Genomic DNA, 26,530 nt, shown 5'->3' on the forward strand with positions numbered 1-26,530 from the left:
CACTGTGGCAAAGAGTTTTATTTGTAAAAATTCATGAATGAATTCTTAATTCATTCACACACCAACCACAACATGTGTCTTGTCACATGAAATTCTAATCTGTAACTGGCATAGAAGGTTCACAATATTAATGTATGGTCATCTCTCTTGAAAATTTCTTCCCTTCAAAAAAGCTACATATGCTTCATGATTTTCTTTGCTACTTTCCAATGATGATAAGCTTTATCATGTAGGTGATTGTCCATCAGTATCTATTGTTCAGCGACTCCAACAATCTTCTAAGTTAATAAAACAAGATTGGCACTATTCAATGGCTTTGTAATTTGATCTCAGTCACACCTTGTTGAAATTTTAAAAAATTATAATTGCTTTTTACAGGTTATTTTTGGCTTGAGTTCAAAAACTTATCAGAATATGCTTGCCTGATTGCTTTCAAATCTGATTTGCCTGCTTAACCTTTGAGTGCGGCTGTAAATTTTCCCACCCAAATTTTACTAATTTTTATGAACTTTTTGTAATTTTTTTGACAATTCTGAACCAAATTGACATCACTTTTCATTGGCTTCAGTTTTTGATCAAAATTTTGGAAAACAAGTCATCGTTGATGACACAGTCCCCACTTGTTAATAATGGGTACTTTGATTACATGTCCTCAGAGAGGATAGAGTCCTCTTCATTAATTAGGTCTGTGATAAAATTACTTTGATACAGATGGCGCTCAATGGCCAAGAATGAGTTCCATGGTGATGAAAACATAAAACCAATGTAGGCCACCATCCTAAAATGAGTCAACTAGGAATTAATCACCAGGATGTTGCAAAACATTTTTGCATACAATTCTAACACTTAACAGATTATCACTGGTACCATATTTCATAAAGTTTGATGCAGTATTTACAACACTATGAGATCAACATCTGTATCAAGTTTCATCACATTTGACGTTGTATTAATTTGTGGCTATATCACCCTAATTAGGAAAGTTCATTACTTATGCAATTACAAATTAATTAAAATGACACTGATAAATGTCTTTTTCAATGTTAAAGCAATGTGAGCTTAACATCGGTTAACATCTGTATAAAGTTTCATGAATTTGATGCAGTACATATTTCTTGACATATCAGCCTACTTACGAAACTTCAATAATTGACATGTTACTGCTACATGACGTGAAACAAATTGACGAGCATATGTATGAAATAGGTCAATGTCAACTTTGAATGATACTGGTGGAAATATGTCTGAGTTATGGCTCTGTACATGAAAACATCGTAATAAAATGGCTGCCTAGCAACCATATTGGATCGTATCACATAAAAATCGACGTACATATGTATGACATAGGTCAATGTCCTTGTACCAACTTTGAATAAAATCAGTTGAGATATGCCTGAGTTATGCCTCTGTATATGAAAAATCGTAACAAAATGACCACACAGCAGCCATATTGGATCGTATCGCAAAACAAATTGACGTGCATATCTATGACATTGGTCAATGTCCTTGTACCAACTTTGAATAAAATTGGTTGAAACATGTCTGAGTTATGACTCTGTACATGAAAAAATCGTAATAAAATGGCCGCCTGGCGGCCATATTGGATCGTATCCCAAAACAAATCGACGTGCATCTGTATGACATATGAAGTAATCCTTGTACTAAGTTTGAATGAAATCGCTTCTTGCATCTCTGAGATATCTGTGTGAACGGACGGACGCACGCACACACGCACGCACGCACGCACGCACGCACGCACGGACATGACCAAACCTATAAGTCCCCCCGGACGGTGTCCGTGGGGACTAATTATGAAAAAAAATTGTCTTGGTTACATTTTGGAAAGACGGCACAACTTACTTTGGCGCTGAAAGGGTTAAAGGCGGTCTTGCAAAAAACGAATTTGACAAGTCATCGGAGACTATACGTTACTGGTATATGATAACAGAGGTTTATGGGATAGTGATGGAAAGTATAGCTTGCCATGTTTGTGGGCTGTGAGGAGTTGCTGAGATCTCCGTTCAGTATCAAAATCTATGAGTTATTGTAGGTATAGAAATGATGAAGGGAATGGTCTTCCTGATCAAGACTATAGACAAGTACATGTACGTCTACATGAACAGACTGTAGGAGATGTGTAAGTGTTTATACAATGGCTATACTGATTAAGGTAGTATGTGCCTTAGTATAAAACGACATAACTTTTGCTCAAACTTTCCTAAACGAAACTTTAAACCATTCTCTTCGAAAATCAAGAATAAAAATCGAGGGTAACCGTGCAGATTTTTGTATGATAGAAACAAAATCAGGTATTTGAAATTCAAAATGGCCGCCATCCCTGTGTTAACTCTATGGGGGAAAATAAATTTGCAAATTTTCGCAAACTAAGCCAGTGAAACTTTTTAAATTATTATTGTTGACCTGTTTACAGGCAATTGGGTTTGACCAGGAGAAACCGCCTCTAGGTAAACGCAATGTCTGTAGATGATTAAGATAGTGAACATACCCATACAAGATCAATTGATTCCATCAAAGGGTTGGGTCATGTGATGAAAGTTGGTTTAGCACATAACTTTGCTGGTTGAGCTTTAAATTACATAATTACAACAGTTTTCAGAATTAGATAGCCAAGATAGCGCTGTGAACTGCAATAAAATTGTTTACACTAATTAGCTTAACTGTAGCTAGCTGGTAAAGTCGACAACATTAATGGAGTCAGATGACACAAGATTGGCTTTAACTCTGCATTTGGGCAGTCTAAATAACTAATGGAAACTGCCCAGTTACAACACACTACAGCTAGCTACAGTTGAAACCAATTAGTGTGAACAGTTTATTGCAGTTTACAGCAAGAGCTTCGCTGTCTAATTCTGAAAATGGTAGTGACTAGTCTTAATGGGCACCATCAATACTCCAAAATTTGAGATGAAAATGGATTAATTGTGCAGTGGACATAGAAAACTAATGCAAATGGCTATCTCACACCCATGTTGGATTGCATCGCAAAACAAAATGGAGCGTATGTGCATGTGATATCGTATTATGTTGTCCTTGTACAGAGATGCACAATGAAATCAGCCATGGATGTAAAATTATACAGAAATTGCCACCTGGTGATCTTATGACATTGAGAGAAAAATACAAATTGATGTGCATTTGTGTGATACCGTGTATTCTCGTTCTCAATTTGAATGGATTGGTGATTGCTTGAACAAAAAGACACTCAGATGGACGCAAGAATTGGACACAGCATACATGTATGTACCTGTTTCAGATTTAATCACTTCAGCTGGCAAGGTTGAAAATACTTAACCCTTTGAGTGCTGTATTTTTCCCACCATAATTTTAGTGCAACATTTTGCCAATTTTTAAGAATTTTTCAATAAATGTTTGATAATTTTGAACCCAATTGCCATCACTTTTCATTAGGTACAGCTGTTATTAAAAATGTTGGGAAAAATCTGAAAAAAATAATATATCTGGATCTGAAAAAAATTACCTGGAGTTACATTTTATAAAAGCTACAAAAACTGACTGTGGCACTCAAAGGGTTAATGTTTGTTTTCTCAAATAAAAGTACTGTCACACCGATTAATTAAAAAATCGTAAAATTCACAAGCATTGTGGGATGCAATGGTGGCAACTGTGTGGCCATGGAAAAGACTGTTATCGTACGGCAGTGACGCATACATATCAGTGAGCTGCTTGAATGAGCTATAAATGAGCTGTACATACCATTAGCATTTGTTCATCTTTCTGCATTTACTGGCCTTCTCTAACGAGTTCGCAGCCTCATTATAAGGAAATGTAATGAAGCAAGAAACAGAATATACAAAAACGATAATGTTGTGAAATTCATGCTGACAAAATACCACATGCTTTGCTCCAAACCAAATTTTTTGGTCCACTTGATTGTATATATACAACATGTTACAACACATACACAGCATTTGAATGCAGATTTGGAACAATCATATTTAAAAGGTAATTTGAAATACATATTTTTCTGTATTGAAAAAGTAAATCTAAATACTTCCCATGACAAAATATGCATCAGGATTAAATAAAATTGTACAGAAGACTGAATTAATTTGTACAAGACATGCTCACAGAATATTTTCATGCACAGTATATTTAACAATACTGAGGCATGTATTTGATTATGCCATCTGTCCGCTCAGTATTGTGACAGGAGTTCTTTGAATATACACGTAAGTTATACAACAGCACTCAAAATATGTCATCATAAGAATCTGAAAAGCAGTAGCCACCACTAGTACATCATGTCCAGTAAAAAGAGGTTACTCTCTCGTGCCCTTGGACTGATACAACATAATGATAAAAAACACGTACCACTCAATGTCAAACTAGGAGTCATGCCCCCTGGTAAAATGACACATGAAGTCAACTTTCTTTCTCTTTGAATTGTATAGGGGTCATTCCCCCTGGTAAAATACCAATCAGTGTCATACTCTGACATTTGACTAGGAGTCATGCCCCCTGGTACAATACCAATTATTGTCATACTCTGACATATATTTGACACATGAAGTAAACTCTTTCTTACTCTTTGATTTATATAGGGGTCATTCCCCCTGGTAAAATATCAGTCTTATACTCTGACATACACATATAACTAGGAGTCATGCCCCCTGGTAAAATGACACATGAAGTCATATTTGTCTTTGCATTGCTGGCCACACACACCGCATTGGAATGGGTGATGGTGGCTGTGCCAGCCCATGTGAATGGTATGCATCACCGTGTCTCCGAACACAATGTCACAAAACTCACACTGCAGGGAATCTTTGTTCTGGAACTTGGATCTTTTGTTGGCCAGCTTCCTGGAGGGGCTGCTGGTCGGGAGGCTGGATGTTGAAGGACTCGGAATGGGCTGAGTCGAGGAGCTGTGGATGTGAACTCCGGGACTGTTGATGCTGTGATGGGATAGAGAGAGCGGGCTGACGGGAGTGGCAGAACGACCGCCAAAGTTACTTGTCGCTTGTACGTCAACACGACACATTGCTGGGCTGGATGCATTCCGCTTGTACGCACTTCGTTTCGAGTTGGCAGAACTCGGGACCTCACCAGATTTTTCAACCAGAACAACATCAGCTTGTGAGTTATCAGCAGACAGAACCAGTGTGTCTCGAGGCGTGGTACTTGTGATGTTATTGACTTTAACTCCTCCATCACTGCTATTTCTCTGCTCATCTTCATCAAAAGACTGGCCGGGAGCTGCTGCGTCCTCTTCAGTTGTGTCCTGTACATCACCGTATCCCCCGCTCTTTTCATCCCCAGTTTTGTCCAAGACATCCCTACTGGTATCTTTGGCTCTCAAGTGACTTGAATATTTCAGCTTCTGCTGAATCGATGCTGGTGAATACCCGATACTTACAGGAGCCGAGTCAGGCCCGGGTTCATCTGCCTGCTGCTCACATGAGGCAAATCTCCTTCTTTCTGCCTTGACCTCCAAGTCAGCACTATCACTTTCCATGGAGACAGGGTGTGCTTCAGTCTCAACTGTACTTTCATTCCTTGCTTCGATGTTGGAGTTGTTGATCACTTCCCACTGCTGCACCTCGCTGTCCTGGGACTGATTCCCCATCTGTACAGTCGGTTCCGGAAACGTGCTGGAACTGTGCGGTATGTTGTATGCTCCAGGAAATGAAAACGCCTCTGGCTGTGACGTTATGACGTTCATCGCCATTGGCATGCCGCCCTGATGGAAAAGCTCTTGCTGCTGTTGATGTTGCTGTTGCATTTGCTGGTTGTCGCCTTGTGACTGCGGCGCCATGCTCATATTCATGTCCTGACCGGTGACCGGTTTCTCAACAGCCGTCATATTGTGTCTGCTCGCGATGTGCACCGTCAACGAATCAAAAAATTTGAAATACAGACCGCAGTGCGGACATCGAAACTTCCTCAGCTTATGATTATTATTACTGTGTCGCAGTTTGATGTGAGAGGTGAGATTGCCACGAATCGTACTGGCATAGCCGCACAGATCACAGCGGTACGGCTTTACGCCAGTGTGGATGCGCATATGCTGATGTAGATGACCCTTCTGTTTGAATGCCTGCGGACACACTGTACATTTGTATGGCCTGGGTGCATTATCCGACATCCTGATCATTCTTCTCTTGGAAGCAAGCATCTTGACTGACAACAGCAACTACTGTTAATATTTCTCAGCCTCGTCTCTGTATAACACAGAAGCTTTGTAACCTTCTGTGATTTTTGCGTTGTTGACAGTGTCTTGGTTTCACTATTGGTGATAACTTCCTTACAGTATCTTCATTTGAACAATCTATGCAAATTAGGAGAGAGAGAGAGAGAGAGAGAGAGAGAGAGAGAGAGAGAGAGAGGGAGGTGAGAATAATACTTGGTACATAATGGGAACAAATGATGAAATGTGCATTTACAAGGCTCATATCAATGGGCTTGGTCTTCTATTTAAGCAATAATTTTGTTGACACATGTTAAGACTTGATGAATGCTAAATGCTCGATTGCGCCATTTGTAGTTTCAGCCTTTACACTTTAATCTTTTAAATCATACATGTATCTGTAGTAATAAATACATCCTGAAGTGTTCCACAACAAATTTCTGAAAGGTTTGTCAAACATTTCAAAAGAGATATTTTCCCATTTTTACTGGAAATGTTGGAAAAAATTGGATTGAGCAAACAGGCAACATTAATTGTTGGCATGGTCTGCTGGTTTGATTTACTCATTGCAGGAGCGGAGGATGGGTGCAAATCAAGCTGCAAAATTGTAGCACTACGGTGAGGCGGTCAGAGATTTTTGGTTTTTGCGACTTCGCTCGTAGCGCTACAATGCCGATGGCCCTGGGGAGTATAAAATAAGCGCATCCCACTGGACTAGGCGTGTTGATGTGAAATGTTACATATTTACTGCATTTGGTCGTACCGATTTATCACTACTGAAGACTATAAACACTATACTACACTTAACCTTAATTGTCATTTATGGTGTTTTGAATTTGTTCAAACACGTCGATCGCTTTCCGAAAACATTTCTGGGAGCAGCCATTACCAACTTCCAGTAATGGCGGCTCCCAGAAACACGGATGCCCCACGCTCAATGTTTTTGGAACGCGATCGACGTGTTTGAACAAATTCCGAACCCCATAAACGATAAGTTTAGTGCAGTATAGTGTTTAGTCTTCAGTAGTGATAAATCGGTACGACCAAGTGCAGTAAATATGTAGCATTTCACACCAACACGCCTAGTCCAGTGGGATGCACTTATTTTATACTCCCCAGGGCCATCAGCATTGTAGCGCTACTGGTGAGCGAAGTCGCAAAAACCAAAAATTACCGACCGCTCTCCGTAGCGCTACAATTTTGCAGCTAGGTGCAAATCAACCACTTGGCAAGGCAAAGCCTTATGACATGTGCTGCATTTATTGCATCGTGTACCAATTCTAATAGTGTAACTGCAGCAAAAAATTCAAACAAGCTGCAGTTGAATTTATTACAATTTGCACTTTTTTCATCGGGAGAGGAGGGAAGCAGCACATATTAGGGTGCAGGCAGCAGGACTGTGTGAAAAATTGCCTTGCTCGAAACACTGTCTCCCCATCACTGGAGGGACCTTGCGCGAAACAATGATGGAAGGGACCTTCCTACCTCTTTGCTAGAAAACGTAGAGTCACGTATACAGGAACCACATCTTTCTGAGCAGATGCAAGGGGCCACTTTCTTACCGTGGAGGTAGTATCTCCGCTACTGCCTCCATGTTCTCACAAAGAATCTTTCACTTGTGAATAAATGCCTATTCAAAGTTCAACATGCATCTGCACTAGCCCTGCGTACGATGCTGTGTGTTCCCGGCGTGTGATGTAGCCTAGAATCCTACACGTCCGCTTGCCTCCGTACCTCCGACCCACTCGGAGGCTAGGCTACGTGTGATGGGATGCCGTATACGCCGGGAACACAAAGCATCGTACGTAGCATCGTAGCATCTGTACCCGCTGATAAAAATATTTAGAATCGTACCGATGATGAAATCCACGGAAGTACAAGCACAAGCATGCATCAATACAACAACGTCTCGACGGCGCTCAGAGTAATTTTGGTTTTGCTGTAGTGCAACTAGAAATCGACCATACCCCGGCAGTGACTGTACCACAGTACCTGGAGTTGACCTGCGACTGCGAATGATTACGGTGGGGTGCTCCGATGTTCCGCTGCGAAGCACGCAGGCAGCTGATCAGGTCCGTGTCTGAATGTAGAAACTTGTTGCAAGATGTGAGCACCGCTATAACTGCTCAGTCTATTCAGCTGTGCAGTTCAGCGAAGTTATCTCACTTAATATATGCTAGGTGTTCACCGGTTGTCGACTTCCGTATTTCTATTTTCATTTGTCCAGGTCAATTACCCAGGATGCACTTGGATTTAGGGATACTCTCGTATGATGCGAGAGTCACACAGGCGATAAGTGAGTTTAGCTAGCTGTACGCCTCCAATTTGTTCTTTTGCTTCCAAATTTTAATATTTAACAGTGAAAAACGTTTTATTATAAGCAATTTAACTGCGATGGATCAATATAACGTCTATTCTCTTTAGATTTAATGATAGTAGAATTTTCGATCATGTCAAAGGTCAGCAAAATGGCTGCGCCCTTGTAAAGTCGACCGTAGGTCAACGACAATAAAAACACCACCAACTGAAGTCCTGAATAAATATGGAAAGACATGACTGATGGTCCAATATGTCGATGAGGTCTGTGTCTTTTGTTCAGCGGCTTGAACTGGACGTACCTGGGAATCTTTTTACCCACGCCCTCGTGTTAGGAGATGTAGACAATGATCAGGTAAACCACGGTTTGTGCCATAGCCTAGTAAACCATGGCATGGAAATAATGCTAAACAAAATCCTGTGATGCAAGGTTACACTACAGTAGCTTGAGGTTTTGCCCGAGGTCGTGGGTTGACCGGCAATAATCAGCGTAACCCACAACGAACCTCAGCCAAAAGATCAAGCTACTGTGCGGCAGCAAAGGAATGGTAGCACAGCTATAAAGCTTAAACTTGTGGTATCTGCTAAAGTGCGGGCTGCGGGCTGCGGGCTGCGGGTTGTGGGTTGCGGGCTGCGGGCTGCGGGTTTTTAGAATTATGGCTAGATTTCTAATATATGTAATATGGCATTTAGTATATAAGAAATAAAACCTTTAGAAGGTGTCTATTATCAATAATCATGATCAGGTCTATCGTACAGTATCCCTTTTCCTGCCAAGTCCATATTTCAACATCAGGTCAAGATGGTTAAAATTAATGAAACACAACATATTCCATATTGTGTATTTTAACATAATACTGTACATTTGAAGGCTGTTGAAAACATATATGCTGTAAAATTGATTTTTTGGACTAAAGATGCTATAACAGACCATACCAAGTGGGTGAAAATACGTCATGTTTCTGAAAAAAAAATCAAAATCTGCTAAACTAAAAGCGGCGATTCCGAGGACCAATTTATTTGTTCCGAGCTGCCTGGCCATCACAAATAATTTGGGATCTGAAATCACTTTCTTTCTTGCCATGGATGTGAGTGAGAAATAATACCAGACTGACAAAAAAAATTCGCGCCTCGGAAATGTCGCCACTTATCGCGGAATGAAAATTGTTACATTTCTAGTATCGGCCATAGGAAGTAAATTCTTTGTAATGCATCTATTCACAATTCGGTTCTAGGGCAACACATACAGAAAATTAAACAATGCCTACTTAAATGCAATGTGTAAGGAAAGATTTGACTTCAAAAAGCGTAGAAGTGTTGTGTATTTAAATGCCGTGTATTTTTCATGAAATCTTTAAAAAGAAAAAGACGTACGACAATGGACTTAGCCTACTTTGCCGTTTCGGTTCAACCGAGGTCACGACCACAGAGAACGACATTCCGCTAACATTATACGCGAGAATTTCAGCGGGAAAAACACGTCGGTGCGTTGACTTATTTTCAGGAATCGACCTAATAGGAATATTTTTGGATGAGTTTGTGTTCTGCAGCTCTCAATAATTGTGTATCTCCTAATATCATGAACATATTCTATGACTTGCACCTGCAGCATGATAGTCGCTCCATATGCATTTGATCCAGCGTGACTATGAAAAGTTTCCTAGGACTATTATCGTGTTCACCACAATAAAATAATTTTAAACGGCATTGAAAACGATTCTGAAAATTGTGCTTTTATCGGCGGTTGAACTAATCTGAAGTGTGAGAAGGGCATGGCATTCTATGAAAAAGTAACAAATTATTAGGCGTGTCGAGTTTCAACGAACCGAAGTTCATCTCCCAGTTCATCTGTGCTGTCAACGATCCGAAACTTACTTTTAAACTATCCGTCCTAATCATTAAAAAGTTAATATAGCGAGTTGTTGTGAAACCTGTCTTGTGTTCATATTATTACTCATCCGTGTTCAGTCATATCATTTCGAAAGCTTCGATCGGCAGTGCGCTGTGCAACGGCGAATGTTGGATGGGAAATGGACTATTCTGACGTTGGTGGTGCTTTACCGTGCTTTATGGTGCTTTTCCACAGTAAGTGTTGTTGTTGATAATTTATGTAAGAGTTATCATCAGACTTGGCTCAGAAATTTGCATAATGATTCACGAAACCCGGGTTCAGGAAAAAATAAACTTAACATATAGAGAATTTAAAACTTCTTTTCACTTTGAAAATTATTTATTGGATATAAGAAATTTTACTTATAGGAAGTGGCTTACAAAACTTCGAATCTCTGATCACAACTTACAAATTGAATTAGGTCGGAGATCAAACCCAAAAGTCCCTGCAAGTGAGAGATTTTGTAAGTATTGTAAATCTTCAGTAGAGGATGAATTCCATTATGTAATGATCTGTCCAAAATATAGCACTTACAGAGAGATGTTATTTTCCTCAATAACTATGTGCAGTCCTGGTTTCGTTGACTCTAGACCAGAAAGAGAAGTTCATTTACATCTTTAGTCAGTCAGATAAATTACCCCTTGTTAAGTATATTTCAAGTACCTTACTTTTTCCCCCAGCAGCAGCTACAACCAGTGTTTGTTAATCCTTGTATCGTTGAACTGTAAAGGTATTTTTGCCTTACCACACTTTGTTGAACTGTACAGGTATTTTTGCCTTACCACACTTCTTAAGTGTGTTGTTGCGCAATAAACATTATTATTTACCAGATGTAAGCTAAAATAACGGCATTATTCAAGAAGTTCACGGCTTTTATTCCATAAACAAATACATCTAGATACTATTTTAGCATTTATTCTATCTACTAGCGAAAATGATACCAAAAATCACACATTTTTTCATGCCCGCAACCCGCAGCCCGCAGCCCGCAACCCGCAGCCCGCAGCCCGCAACCCGCAAAATAGCGCATCCGTAAACTTGTGTACTTAGTTGTCTGTGCCAGAAGAATCTAGCTGCAGCTTTAGCAGGTAGAACAGGCCAATTATGAGTATACAAATATATGGCAAGATAATACTACCATTCTCTAAAGGTAGTGGTCACAAGTAAATGTGTGAAAGGAAAACTTCTCTAATTTGCATACGATCAATAGCAGCCCTTTCATGTAGCTGCAAAATTGTAGCTCTACGGTGAGGCGGTCGGTGAGTTTTGGTTTTTGCGACCTCGCTCACCAGTAGAGCTACAGTGCCGAAGGCCCTGTAGCATACAAAATAAGCGCGCCACACATGGCGCGGCATTTTCATGTAAAATCCCATATATTTACTGCATTTGGTCGTACCGATTTATCACTACTGAAGACTAAACACTATACTACACTAACCTTGTCGTTTATGGGGTTTGGTATTAGCACAGACACGTCGATCGCGTTCCATAAACATTGAGCGTGTTTCTGGGAGCCGCCATTACCGGAAGTTGGTAATGGCGGCTCCAAGAAATGTTTTTGGAACGCGATCGACGTATTTGAACAAATACCAAACCCCATACACAACAAGGTTAGTGTAGTATAGTGTTTAATCTTCAGTAGTGATAAATCAGTATGACCAAATGCAGTAAATATATGGGATTTTACATCAAAATGCCATGCCATGTGCAGCGTGCTTATTTTGTATGCTTCAGGGCCTTCGGCATTGTAGCTCTACTGGTGAGCGAGGTCGCAAAAACCAAAACTCACCGACCGCCTCACCGTAGAGCTACAATTTTGCAGCTACCCTTTCATGATGTTTTAGTGATGGTTTTTCCAGGAAAATTAGAAAATGAAGCCCACAGGACTGATAACAAAAATTATTGGTGTTAAAGTATCACTTGACCCTACGTGTGACCTAGTGATGTGGATTGTGTTGATGGCTAGTCCATGGTTCTGCAGAAGAAACAGCCAAAAATATGGAATAAATCAGGGACACAGTCTTTTCCTTTCTGTGACTAGTAGCTCTGCTTGGCAGGGCCAGGCTGTGTGTTACTGGCTAATGTTCCCATCACAGCCGGGCCTACAGCCAATAACACCATGGAGCCTGGAGGTACCTCCATGGTAACTCACAGCCCTGCCACGCAGAGATATTCTGTGACCTACTTTGCTATGCAACGTTGTATAAACTGCGTACATATCATAGAGATAATCTGTTGTTTCAAGTTAGCAACAGGTGTACATATACGCGTATACCATGTGATGGCAGAGTGATCAAAAGAGATGTCCAAATTTTCCTCACTTAGCTTAAAGCTAGGTAGAATAGAGCCTTAATGGAGCTCTATTCTACTTAGGATCCAGCTATTCTGAAACTGCAGCTACTGTGTACGGTACTTTTGGCCATGGGGTATGTGTAGGGCTATACAGTTTTAACAGCCTGGAAATTAGGGTAGCCGTAATAAATTAACACTCAGTCCTATTCTACAGCTGTGCAGATAAATGCTATGTTTGGCCTAACTGTAAATATGCAAGTGATGAATTGGAGTATCGATCTGTGGAGTATCATCTTATGCCACGGATCAGCACATGTACAATTGTAAAATTATACCCACAGCTTATTTTTTTCTTTTATTTGATACACAGACCAACGGGCAAACTCACTAACAGATCTGCGAAACAAAAAAGTCACACCATCAAAAGACAAATGTACAAGACAACCATAAAAGTAACATGTTACATTAAATTGAAAAAAACATACACAAATCAAAAAAGGGAACTGTTAAAATGACTGGATAAAATAGTTTTAAAACTACACAGCGTAGAAAAAATATCTATATTACATTTGAAAGAGATATCGTTAAAAACAGACATGCATCTGGGCACTGTCGAGAATTTTCTGCAATTAACAGAACACAAGTCTGGTTTAAAAAGGGGTTTCTTGCGTAAATTTCTACTGGGGGCATAAAAGCAGATTTGATTTAAAATATTTGGTGAATCATAATGTGAATGGATTATTTTGTATAAAAAGCACATGTCAAGGGTTAGTCTTCTATTGTATAACTTATGCGTGTTCAGAATTCTGCAATAAAATGGGTAGCTGGATTTACTGCAGTGAACATTGAGTTTGCGACAAATGTATTTCACAAAAGCTTCCTGGCCACCTCCCTGCCCATCCTACCCACTCATCTATACTGACTTATGCTTTCTTGATAATACATTTGCATTCTTCAATCATCACAGCAAAGTGAGTTTGTGGTCGGTACAGTCAATGGATTGCTGTGTATATTCAAAGGAATGAATGCAGAGCCCTGGAAAGCTGCCAGTGGACTTGGAATGGTAAGTTAATATAAACCCATCATCTGGTATTACTTGGTGCAAGTCTGTGAATAAAATATGCTCTTGAATGTGATATCAGGAGAGATATTATAATGCAAAGAAGTTATCATGAGATTCTGAAACTTTACCCAATGCATTCATCTCTTATTGTGGTTTGTATTACAGGTAACATGTGTTGGTATTGGTGATGTGTGCAATAAAAAGAAAGTGAGTACAATTTCAGTTGCATTTGAAACAATGCGTGCACAGTAGCTGTTGGTATTTCCAAGTAGAATGTGGATACACAACGCGCATGGTGTATTGAAAATGAGTGTTTGGCGATTACATCTACCGGTATTAGGCCAGCTTTTTCTAGGGTTTATGATTAAACTGTACAAAAGAACAGACAAATCAGTATGGGAAAGCCACTGACATTGATTCATCAACAAAACTTGATGATTTGATGGTGGCACTGCATTTTGTAAGGATCACAACTCTACTCAGTGCTCACACAAAGAGCCAGTGTTGTTCAAATATATCTGATGCAATAAATCCAGGAATGTGCTCCGTCTTTACCTTTCATTTGGATTTGCTCTTGGCTTCCACTGTTTTAGCAGGCAGCCAATGACACACCTTAAAGGGACAAAGTAGGCCATTTTTCATGAATTTTGTTTGATGCAAGATACTTCTTATATTGTTTGACATGTTGAAAGATACTGAATAAATGGGTGACCATATATATATTCGACCCCGGTTTTAGACACGATACAAAACCATCGCGAAAATGAATTAATGTCATGACAATTCATTTTTGCAATTGTTTCATTTAATTTGTCTAAAATCGGGGTCAAATATATGCATGGTCACCCATTTATTCAGTATCTTTCAACATGTCAAACAATATAAGTAGTATCTTGCATAAAAACAAAATCCATAAAAAATGGCCGATTTTCTCCCTTTAAGTGACGGGTACAAACAAGCCTGACCTCACATCTGCTGTAATCATTACAAAGCTAGGCTAACAAATATCCGCCATTCGTTTTGCTTTAAGAATTCTCTCTCTCTCTCTCTCTCTCTCTCTCTCTCTCTCTCTCTCTCTCTCTCTCTCTCTCTCTCTGTCTGTGCACCCAAAAGAATGTACTTGTGTGTCTCACAGCTGAGGGCTGGTGCCATCTGTTCCACATATCAGACGTAAAAGTACCCACAGCCAGTACGGAGAAAAGGAAAGGTTCCATTGAACTTGACAAACACAAAGCTCAGAGTGACAAAACTTCTGCCGACAAGGAAAAACAGAAAGCGGCCAGTGATGCAGAGAAGACAAGTGAGGCAGCGGTAGGTTTTTGTTCGAATTTGTCAATAAATACAGTCTAAACTGTCTTAGCAGTCACCCTTACAGAGTGGTCACCTTGTGGCTATTGTGGTCAGTGGTCACATGTAATTGTTCCAACTTGGTACAGAAACCTCTGTATAATGGTCAGAAGATATGACTGTAAATGACCAGTATCAAAAACTGGTCAGACTGAAAAAAATAAATGGCTCTATTCTGAACAATTTTATGTCTGCATGACAATTTTTCAAGAGTGAAATGCTTGTGTCATGATTTTCAGAAGATTTATGATATTGAATTTTATTGATGTGCTGTCAGCTATACCTGTATTCACTGCATAACTCACCACTACACCAAAAGTAATGCCACATCTACCCTCTATAAGAAAACCACTTCCATATACCGATAGTGCTCCCATTCCTTTTGTGGCCACTGTACAGACTGAGTTTTTACTCTGTCTTGACAAACTCTGTCATATTCTTCAATTATTTTACCGGCCACACACTTTCAACATGATAGCTAGTGCGACATGTGCATCACAGCAGATGTTGTTTCAAGCAACAAAGGTTATTTACGTTCATTAGGTTTATTGCTGATCTGTAATAATGATAATGATGATTTGTAATCATGATAATGATGATTTGTAATCACGATAATGATGATTTGTAATCATGATAATGATGATTTGTAATCATGATAATGATGATTTGTAATCATGATAATGATGATTTGTAATCATGATAATGATGATTTGTAATCATGATAATGATGATTTGTAATCATGATAATGATGATTTGTAATCATGATAATGATGATTTGTAATCATAATCTACGTATTGCAGGAACAGGGCGGTATTGGCGACCTGCAACCAAACCACACGCAACATATTCCTGCAAACACCAAAATGGTCTTGATTTATGACGTAGGTAAGAGAGCGACCAATGAAATCATTTTTGGAATGTAAATGAGTAAATGAGTACCGGTACTTTTCCTTCTTGCTTCCATTCTAAAATGTTATATGATGAGCACATAGTACAATATAACAATAGTTAACATCACTTCATTGCATTGACTCTTTCTTTAATGTTCGAGAATATCATAAAAGAAAGGTACTCACATTCCCTCCATGATTTCTGGCCTTGTATAATTTTTTGTTCAATTTTAAAGAACTGGAAGAGGGTGCAGGATACTGTGTAAATGTACTCATCCTTCGTTTCTTGATCTTTCCAAATGTTTGTTCTGTAGTTTTATCTAGTGAACGTGTTGATATTAGAAAGATGATCCAACTATGTCCAGCGTTGAAAAGTTAGTACTCTCTCAACAGATAACGATGGCAAGTGTGAACTGATTGTTGGACACACAGACAGGATTGTTAGAGCTTACAGATGGGTTGATGCAACTCCTGCAGAAACAGTGAGTGATAGCAGTACTTTCCCATACGACTTTGATAAACACCATCAATCTTGTTGAGACAATTATTCTAAGATGTCAAATATAGTATGGTCATATGATCTGTCTGTATATGTGTCTTCCCCCTCCCTCCCTCATGCTGCATTCTCCCCTTTCTCACTGTCTCTCTCACCTTCTCTGTCTGTCTGTCTGTCTGTCTGTCTCTCTCTCTGTCTGTCTCTCTCTCTCTCTCTCTCTGTCTCTCTCTCTCTCTCTCTCTCTTCTCTCTCTCTCTCTCTCTCTCTCTCTTGCTGTCTCTCCCCCATTTTGACATTTGTTTGCAAGCATTTATACATGTATATTAAAGGGATATAGTCGCCCAAACTGCACCTGTGCAAGTTTCTTGTTTACAAACAATATTTTTCGTGCACGATATCAAGATGCATCTCATCATCATAGCTGCAACATTTAAATTATACGATGATAGATTATGACAGACATGTTTTAACTGTCATCAATCACCATTGTGCCTTGGATACATTGTTGCCATGGGTCGTATGGGTCCCATACGACCTTTGAGAGCAGTTCCGACGACTATATCCCTTTAAGCATTCAGAAGATATGGGCAACATTCAGTCTTCTATGAATACTGCCCTCTATAGTTTGCTACAGGAATGAAAGCGCTTAACTCCAGTGGAGTTCACCTCTATATTTACATCAACTTGTAATCTAGTTTGACTAATAACAGTTTTCCTCTTTCTTAACCTGTAGGACAGTTCAGGTTTCTCATCTGGACATCTTGAACACATTCAACAGTGGTACTTGCCAGGTCAGGTAGGCTGTTTTACCCAGAAATTTATCATGGATACTCCCGTAGAGCAAGCAAACTTCCAGAAAAAATCTCTTCAGACAAGCAATATAAATCAGTCACATGTCAAGAAACCTATGTTTACTTTAAGTTGATTTTTCACATCAAGACAGCGCCCTGTCATCTAACATTTCATTCAAATGCAATGCTGATTAAAATGCTAATGAATTACTGGTATTGTCTTTATGGATAGATAGAACTGTATAAGAATCATAAAATTGGAAGCTTTGATTTGATACAATGATAGAAAGTCCAGGTGAAGGTAATTTGGACACGGCCTTTCATCATCAGATTTACCTCACAGAAAATTGTTAAAAATAAAAATTTCTGTCCTATTTGTTTGCTTGTGTAGGTTGGTTCATTAGCTGTTAACACGAGACCAGATGGTACTCCCATGTTAGTGGTATCCCAGCCTGGCTGTAATTACGTTGAACTTGTGTGTGTCTGGGCAACAGATAAAAATAAAGACATGTAAGTTAGTAAAAATACATTACTGTATTAAAAAGAAAAAATATCAAACTTTTACACTAAATACATGAGGCAAATGTGTCAACTTCATTCATGTATGCATAGAGTAAGTTGTATCATGCATAGTCTATCTTTGTAGATATCTTTGATAGACAAGAGACAGGCAGACAGGGGTGGGAAATGTTAAGTTGAAAGCAGGCAGTGAAGTTGAAATCTGAGGATTGTCTTGGGGAAGATTTTCATGTGACTGTACACAGGTTTTACATGGAACCAGCAAATAGTCAATACCATAGCGCAGTGTGGTAACTTACAGTGGACAGAAAGTCACCTTTGGAACAGTGAATGACTTGTACTTCATGGTACTGAAGGAAATTCCTTCTGCATCGGATATATGGAATTATACCAATCTGAGACTGAAAGACAGACAGACAGAGGAGAGAGAGAAAAATGAAGGATGATGATAATGATGATGATGAGAGAGAGACAATTTTTTTACAGTAGACATGCTACTGTATCACATGCAATTTCACTTTATTTGCCTCCATTGGTTCAGATTTATCTTGAAAGGTTTAAGTACCAGAATACCAGTTACCCATAGTTCCCTCGTTCCATTCTCATTTCAGAGACCAGGCAACAGAGCAGCATGTAATATACCATCCCATCTCCACCACAAGGGCTAGAAATCCCGGTGTCTCTACTGAGATTCTGGGACATATATCAAGAGGTGAGGCGTGTCAGGCGTGAATCATATACAAACAATTTACATGAAATTTGAATGTTGTTTAATTCAAAAGGGTCATCAAGTGAAGACATTGTATTGAAAACTTTGCAATTTCTTTGTACAGTATAAAGCCTAAATAGGAGGGCATTTTAAATAATGTTGAGGCGGTAGGGTTAGACATACATGTATTATTGTCGGGGGTCAGACTTTATAGAAGACCAGACTGCATTCACAATGTCATACAAATTACAAATTTACATATTTCCTGTCGGCTGTCTTTAGCATGGGGAGCTGGTAGGATCAGTTAGTGTTACAAATGTATGTCTGTATAAATGTATGTCTGTATAAATGTATGTCAGTTCACTTTGACCATCTGATTTGCCACTCAGTAAAGAATTCCTAGGTCTTCCTGTCTTGTACTCAAAATTTCAATATTGAAACTGACCATATAATACGATATATCAGAAACCAGGGCTTTTGTAGGAAAGCTCTAGAGCTTTATCATTGTTCAAGGATAGTTATTGGTCAAATTTCTATGTGGTGTTTAAATGTAATTTAAAGTTTCAAAGCATTTATGTTCATTTACTGCAGTGTTACTTTGTGACAAAGTATGAAAATAAATAATTTCAAATTGTTATCTTCATATTGAGTGAAAGGTTTCCGTATGTAACAGAGAGGATGTTGTGACTGATGATATATTTTTTCCTCTGAATGCAGGTGAAGATGTGTCTGGCAAATCAGGCCTCTATGCATTGTGTACTTTGGATGGTAAGTGCTGTAATATTAGTAGTTTTAGTTGGCCTGTTTATACATGTATGTTGTTTGAGGAAATTTCCAAGAATTGCAAAATCTGGTTACTACATAAAATAGACCCATGTCTCTCAAAATAAGCATTGAGCAATGCCAATGTGTATATTTTCACTACTTCAACAAATGGAGCTATGAGGCGACACAAAGTACTACCAATACTACCAATTGACAATTGCTATAATGCGTGAAACTTGAGTTATAGCCATCATTGTTTTACACTTGAAGTAACTATATTGTAAAGACAAGAAACAGGTCTAGTTCTTGGGATTTCTGTTCTCAAGTTTCACTCTTTAGCAATTATGAGACAGGCAATGGCTATTTACTTCCATCATTGACATTGGGGATGTGAATTTCACACTTTTCTTAATCAATAATTATATCATCATGCATGTACTGAAATACATGTAAATAGACACCGGTTTATAGAAATTTTTACGATACTGCATGTGGCAATCACTACTTTCTGTTGCTTTCTGTGAATTATCTCTGCATACAGGTACCCTGATGTTGGTCACAGACGACAAGATAGTCTGGTCTCACTTGGTAGACCACCAACTGTTTGCGATAGCCAAGCTTGATATAACAGTGAGTCAAGTTCAAATTTTCCCAACCTATTGTCCAAAGTCAAAAACGATATGTTGTTCAAAGGTCTTGCAGCTTTCATGTTTGGTTTGTAGATTCCACAGAAAGCGTTCATTTCAGAGCTATGCATGATTGTCAGAAACTGCACGTATACATGTTACAGTAGTGGATCTTACCATAACTTAACCTTTTAAACATGTTTTCCCTGTATTTCGGTCAAACTACCTTACGAAAAACATGGGGATATACCAAAGTCTGGTTCTCAAGAATCAGACAGAACAGCACATGTCAATAGGGGATCCTGTCAGCCCCTTCATTGCTAGAATTTGGTTTATTCCAATCGGTCACATTACTAAGTTGGAACTGTATATCGGTAAATAACAGGATTTCAGTTAAACAAATTTAAGCTTAGCATGAACACAGAGTGGCTGTCCCTTATCAGTTAATGACAAATCCAATCCGTAATTTTGTTTCTCCAAATGTCATAGAATGTTGTTTTATGTTGTCAGGGCGACGGCAAAGAAGAGGTGTTGGCCTGTGCATGGGACGGACAGACATACATTGTAGATCAGAAAAAACAGACTGTGCGGTTCCACTTTGAGCAGAATGTGTGTGCATTTTGTGCTGGTAAGTGACAAAAGCCGTCATTCATGTTCTTGTCTTTTTTTACCAGAATTCCTATCTGATCCAAGTAAGATGTTAACTTGGAGAGATTGCTATTTTCCCTTAAAAGTAGTACTCTCAGAGTAGGAAGTAGCTCCCTGCCTGCAGGATGCAAATATTTTGCAATGCAGGTGCAATTTTACAGTTAACTACAAGATGGGCAGGTGGACGTTGTCACTGATTTTTGGTTTTCTGACAATCAGAGGCAAAATATACCAGGAATTTAGTATGTATGCAGGACACAATTTTCACTAAAAACTTTTGAAATTACCTACCCATGTTTGTCTCATTTCTAGTTTCTACAGAGTTCCAGCACTGTATTATACAATGGCTTGCATATTCACACTTACATGTCATGACAGTGTTTCTATGTATCTGTTCCAAGGTCACTACGGAGTGGATGGTCGTAACAGCCCCGCACTAGTGTATGCTACTTTCAATAACCAAATTTATTTGTACTGGAATGTGAAACTGAACAAGATTCCGTCAGCTTCCCTAAGAGATGTGCTGGCAGCTGATGATACTCTTCAAAAACATGTACAAGACTTGAATGTGAATTGTAAGTAATTTCATTCTGGTGTTTGAAATGCGATTATTTGAAAATCTTTGAAAGCTATGAATCATTGTCCTGTGCACAAAATTATGTTGTTTGGTTATTTCAAATTGTAATTGAAATGTAGTTTGGGAGATATAGGATTGTAAAGGAAGACTTGAAAACAGATGTAATACACCAGACCAGCAAACTCATGGCCGCCGTAAATATGAATCAGTGGTCCTAGATCTCAGACCGCTGTATTTACTCAATACAGCTGTTCTTTTAGCACAGACGAATATGCAGAACAAGCAAACTAGTTCTTCAGAAAACACAAAATGGATAAAAAATAGAATGCAGAGGCAGTGCCTTAGTCCCTGTAGTAAAGGCTGTACTTTTGGTCAGCAGTATTTATTCATGTCCTTTTGTGTTATTTTCAGCATCAGATTCAGAGCAGTTGCGACAGTTGTACAGGTGGTGTCTCTATGGGAAGTCCCCTCAACAACGACCCGAATACATTGAGAGTCAAGAAAATGACTGATGGTACAACACTTAACGTATCTTTATTTGAATGTAAAAAGTTAGCAAGAAGTCTCCAAATGTGCCAGAACTATACAAGAGGATACCGTTCTGAAATCTTGCAGAAGTTGTAAATAATTAGATGCTAATGCTTGCAATTGAACAAACTTTGATTAGCAGGAAGCTGACATGCAATGTGCAACTTTCATGCAAAACTTAAACATGAAAAAGTGTAAAGGTCTTCAAAAAGACAAATATGCACACTTTGCCCACTTCAGAATAGGTATGAGAAACTTTTGAAAGCAGAGGACAGTTTACTTTTATACTCTGAGATGTAAGGGATTATCTCTGACTGAATGCACGGTACAATGCGCCGTAGTGGCTATCTAAAATGTATATCTGTCATAGGACTAGGGAAATATGCCTGCCAAGGCAGGTGAAAGTTTACAGTTAGCTGCCAGATGGACAGGTGGAAGTATCTTCCAGTTTCTGGTTTGCTGAGATCAGAGTCATTGCTTATCAAGTGTACAGTAAGTGAAACACAATTACTAGGGCAGGTGTTATCGTGCTCAGATGGGCACTTTTTCAACCTGCATTTCTGCATATCTGGTTCTCGTTTTGCCAAAATTTCTGTGATATAGCTGTTGCATTGCATGTTTTCTGTTTCTTTATTTTAGAAATGGCTCCTCACTTGGCTTGATGGGCCCCCATTAAAGCCCCAGTGCTGCTAACTTTCGATGGTTTTTTCATTATTTTTATTTTATAAATCAATTGCAACTTCTTATTCTACTCCCCAAAGAATGTTGAAACACCCACTATTTAGTTTGTCAACCTAGCATCTATATGTGTTAAATGCATGGTTATTGTTTACATTTGAATTCAAATCTGGACCAGAAGTCAGTTTTCAACAATAACCATGCACTTTACAACCATAGGGGCTGAGTTGACAAGCTGGATACTGTGTATATCAACATTCTTCGGGGAGAAGAACAAGGAATTATGGTTCACATTCAAAATAAAAATGGTGAAATTATCATCAAAAGTTAGCAGCACTGGGGCTTTAAGTGCACACACAAACCTGCAAATAATTTTACATTTCCTTTTATGCTTATGAAAGGAAATAAAAAGTCAAAATAAACATCCTTTCTGCTCTTCAAAAATTACCCTTGGACTGCTATAATCTTAATATGTACAGTTTCTGTATGTGTGCCACTTTCATACACTTGAGTACAGCTGTATGTGAGGAAAGCCATCCATAGTGTACTCTGTTCAAAATAAATATTAGAATTATCAATAACAATAAAAAATGTGCTCTTATGAAACAACTCCAATGTCTTTTGTATTTTTTCACACTAAAACAATTTTGTCCTGTGTGTTTACAAGTTCTCTGGAATGCAACTGTTGGTATGGATATTTTTCCTGTAGTTTTCTTCTCCATATCAACTGTAGGTATTCTTCCGAACTTTTGTTGATGTGTTATATATCCAGCATGCAAAGTATTGACTATTTCCTTCTTCATCTCTGAGCAGTTTCCATAGTAACAGATGTAGATCACAAGTTTTGTGATGTACCGGACCAGGTCACATATGGCAAGAATCTGCAAAAAAGGGAAAAGAATTTCATTCAATGAGGAAAAAGCACATGTGTGTTACTTTTGATGTGTTATGAACATATCAAAAAAGTATGATAAAATAGTACAGATAGTGAAGTAAAAAAGTCTGCCCCACAGCATTGTGGGAAGGTTTGCAAATTATTTGCTTTGTCAGTAGTAGTCTTCACACCACAAACAACCTTCAGCTTGGCAGAGTTTTGGGAGTGGTGATACTGACGTCGCATCTCAGATATGCTGCATGTGTTGTTCAGTCAATTTATTCAATTCTTATTCAATTTATTCTTTTTATAGTTCATGTTTATTTGTTGTTTACTTATTTGGTTATCCTGGCTTTTCCCTGGCGACACATGCAATGCACAAATGATCAATAAACCAGAATGCAGAGAAGGTACTCAAAGTAAAGCAGAGTTTAAACTCCATCTCATGATGGTCTGTCACTTGACATGATCGCTCATAAACTCAAAAACAAACTGAATGAAAGCAAAGATCAGACCTTACCCAGACAAGCCACAGCAGATGACTTTCATTAAAGGGAGTTCCAGTGAACTGATTGAGCAGCGACGTGATTGGACCAATGAGAACGGCGTCGATGATATGATCTTGATTTCCAGAGATCTTTGCAGTCTGGGAATCATGTAATGGAATAGGTAGGAACACCATGAGAGGAGTTCTGCACGAATTAATTGTTGAATTCGGCAGCGATAAGCAGAGAGATGAACAACAGTGACCAGCATTGTGCAATATACAATATGTCTCATGTGAAGAATAATAAGTTTGAAAACGACAGTTCATTCAAATCCATGACTGCTACTGTGGATATGCTGTACAGCAGGTTTTAAAACACCTTTCGGAGCAGAGCATTGAAAGAAAGCATACCCAGTCTTGTCTGTAAATTGGCAATTTGCAGAGAAGTTAACAGGACTTTGTTTCAACAGACCATGATAAAGCACACTTTCTTATACATACCTTGAGTTTATTGATGTCCTTGACGGCAACAAGTCCAAAAGTCAATATGTAAATACCAGGGTGTGTCTTGTAAATGAGACCAGGAGACGCCCTCACAATCTTATCAGCCACTAGTAGGACAGTTGCCATGGGAATTATCGGCATCATAGTGACATCGTCCTGTTGTATGAAATGGTTAGGCCAATCAGGTTTCAAAGTAAGTAGTACCTTGCACAGAAAATTTCAATTATGATCAGTAATGTCACACCAACTTGAGTTTTGCAGACAGACATTATAACAATGAAATTCATACAATAATTTCTGGTTTGAAGCAATTATGAAAGGCAAAATTGTCTCTAAGAAATCAGAACACTAAGATTCATTTCCAGACTTTGTTTATGCATATTTGGAATGCTGAGATTTTCGTAAAATTGACAGTAATACGATGTCAGAAATACTTTTTCTTTAATATGAGTTTTCCAAGGAAACTTGATATTTTGATCACTCTCAAGCCAGGATTTAATGAATCTGACGTCATATAATTTTGAATAGAACATCAAATCATTTAAAATTTGGTAATTTTTTTAATTCAAAAGACTGACCCACTTTGCTAGTAACACAATAGAATGACAGAAAATCCTTGATTAAAAACAAACAAGAGGCAGACTTTTTCACCGTCAATGACCAGTTTTAAAATTTTTATGGCACTGTATGCTTATTCGTCATCAACGTTCATTTTTCCTTAAAATCCATCTGACAGCATCACATATAACACAACGAAAATGGTAAATTCTGTAAATTCTGTAAATTTTGGGAAAAAATAAAAAAATTTCAAGACTCCAGTCAACATTCCCACAATTCATCATACACTTCAGAAGTTACATTATGCACACTAACCCCATCAAGACACGGTTTGGTCTTGGGTACAGTGCTTTAACCCTTTCACCACCATGGTTTGGCCCAAAATAACAGTGATCAATAGCGATAGTGGACCTGTTCACAGTAAATAGGGGTTAACAGGTTTACTCCTCAGAATACCACCATGCATGAAAAACTTACATGTACACCAGAGATTGGCAATGCCTTTCTTCTGTAAATGACTTCAGATAGGACAGTAACTACACTACACGCCCATGAAAAAATGGCCAATCCCGACGTAGTGATAAATGCTAGCTGCCTCAATTCCAGATTAGTGTAGAAAACCTATAGAGAAACAGTAATGATTTGTTGGTAAATAGCTTGTATGAAGAGATGCAGTATGGATGCTATTCTGTTAACAAACCATTTCGCTTAGTGCACTTTACAAAGCATATTTTGGCTCGATATCAATTTTAAAAAAAACATTCGATTTCTCAATAATTTGCTAACTCAAGATTGAAATATTGGTAGGGTTTACTTTTACATTGGGTGAGAAAGAAGTGATGCAATTGTATGCCAATCACTATTTCCTGGATTTTTCCTCCAGTTTTCAACTCCACTCTAGCTCTGTCAAATTGTGTGAAATTTTTTCGAATTTCATTTCTGAAATACCATGCATTGTTTCGAAATAGAATTTTGATATATTTGGGAATAAGATTCATTTCAATTTGGCTTATAATTTCATTGAATGTCACTCTTTTGATTTCTGCTATCTAAGAATGAAAATAAACCAAATGAAACAATTGCTCTTTCCTTGAAATTCTTCTCTCAAATGACATATTGATTCCCATGATGTTGTTGTTTACTTGTATAAATTTTCAAGTATTTGGCCAAGTTTCAGTCGATCTTCAGTACAGCGAATAGTAGATTTTTACCGTAATTTGGCTCGTTTCGGGTTGTCTCCACATTTATTTGATAGTTTTGGGTCGTTTTTACTCGATTTAGCTCGGTTTAGGTCAGTTTGGGTGGTCTCAATATTTACAAACGTCCCCTCCGTAGCTTTGCCAAAAGATTCTTTGGATAAATATTTTTTTTTCTCTGGCCTTAATGAGAATATTAAAGTAAAATAAGTGCAAAGGAATACTATGAAAACAGTGAGTGGGAAAGACAAAAATGTAATTAAACAACACGAACAAGTTCAGGGCACATCCTTTACCTAAAGTTTCACCAGGCTTAAAGATTTGGCAAGAAAATCATCACCTTTGTTGCTGAATTTCTATTACACATCTACAGTACTACACTCAAAGTGTTATCAGTGGTTTCATCTAGGCCACCAATATGTTAATTCCCATCACTTCATTTCAAAGATTTGCCACCCATCCCTGTTATAGGCCTTTATGGAATATCCTCAAATGTAAATAATCCATATGCTACTTACAATTCCCGTCGCATTCAAATTACTGAATCATGAACTTTTGTAGTCGTTGGTAAACTTTCCAGTCCCCTTTTCCCCAAAGTTTGACT

At 38.5% G+C, this 26,530-nt stretch overlaps 3 protein-coding genes across 4 annotated transcripts in view; 1 reads left to right on the forward strand and 2 right to left on the reverse strand.

Annotated features, from left to right (window-relative positions):
* LOC139138506 (DNA-binding protein Ikaros-like) lies at positions 1-8,425 on the reverse strand. 2 transcript variants are annotated; one of them, XM_070706911.1, is made up of 2 exons: positions 8,162-8,425; positions 1-6,310 (listed from the first exon to the last, which is right to left on the reverse strand). In XM_070706911.1, exon 2 carries the CDS (start codon positions 6,155-6,157, stop codon positions 4,637-4,639), a length of 1,521 nt encoding a protein of 506 aa, XP_070563012.1. In that variant the 5' UTR covers positions 6,158-6,310; positions 8,162-8,425; the 3' UTR covers positions 1-4,636. The 2 variants fall into 2 exon arrangements, with proteins under 2 accessions (XP_070563012.1, XP_070563019.1); XM_070706918.1 differs by lacking the exon at positions 8,162-8,425 and adding an exon at positions 8,024-8,150.
* On the forward strand, positions 8,418-22,916 carry LOC139138528 (KICSTOR complex protein ITFG2-like). Its single transcript, XM_070706943.1, has 15 exons — positions 8,418-8,840; positions 13,636-13,731; positions 13,897-13,938; positions 14,845-15,042; positions 15,881-15,965; positions 16,364-16,452; positions 17,200-17,262; positions 17,649-17,767; positions 18,388-18,488; positions 19,203-19,253; positions 19,792-19,880; positions 20,387-20,504; positions 20,926-21,099; positions 21,513-22,312; positions 22,657-22,916. The coding sequence occupies exons 1-14, from the start codon at positions 8,739-8,741 to the stop codon at positions 21,611-21,613; spliced, it is 1,428 nt and encodes a 475-aa protein (XP_070563044.1). The 5' UTR covers positions 8,418-8,738; the 3' UTR covers positions 21,614-22,312; positions 22,657-22,916.
* Positions 21,611-26,530, reverse strand: part of LOC139138539 (choline/ethanolaminephosphotransferase 1-like) — a 7,320-nt gene continuing 2,400 nt past the window's right edge. The window contains exons 5-8 of the mRNA XM_070706953.1: positions 25,208-25,351; positions 24,170-24,328; positions 23,702-23,827; positions 21,611-23,188 (exon numbers count right to left, since the gene is read on the reverse strand). Coding sequence (XP_070563054.1) covers positions 22,766-23,188; positions 23,702-23,827; positions 24,170-24,328; positions 25,208-25,351 — 852 coding nt within the window. The 3' untranslated portion in view covers positions 21,611-22,765. The remainder of the gene's footprint in view (positions 23,189-23,701; positions 23,828-24,169; positions 24,329-25,207; positions 25,352-26,530) is intronic.

The sequence above is a fragment of the Ptychodera flava genome, chromosome 1, assembly GCF_041260155.1.
Source record: "Ptychodera flava strain L36383 chromosome 1, AS_Pfla_20210202, whole genome shotgun sequence".
In the NCBI taxonomy this organism is placed as follows: Eukaryota; Metazoa; Hemichordata; class Enteropneusta; family Ptychoderidae; genus Ptychodera; species Ptychodera flava.

Bases quoted from the DNA above. Each gene is read 5' to 3' on its own strand.
- LOC139138506 (XM_070706911.1), bottom strand. From the start codon at position 6,157: ATGCTTGCTTCCAAGAGAAGAATGATCAGGATGTCGGATAATGCACCC.
- LOC139138528 (XM_070706943.1), top strand. From the start codon at position 8,739: ATGTCGATGAGGTCTGTGTCTTTTGTTCAGCGGCTTGAACTGGACGTA. The intron at 15,966-16,363 runs GTAAGAGAGCGA...CTCTCTCAACAG, and splicing joins GGTCTTGATTTATGACGTAG to ATAACGATGGCAAGTGTGAA. The intron at 17,263-17,648 runs GTAGGCTGTTTT...TTGCTTGTGTAG, and splicing joins AGTGGTACTTGCCAGGTCAG to GTTGGTTCATTAGCTGTTAA.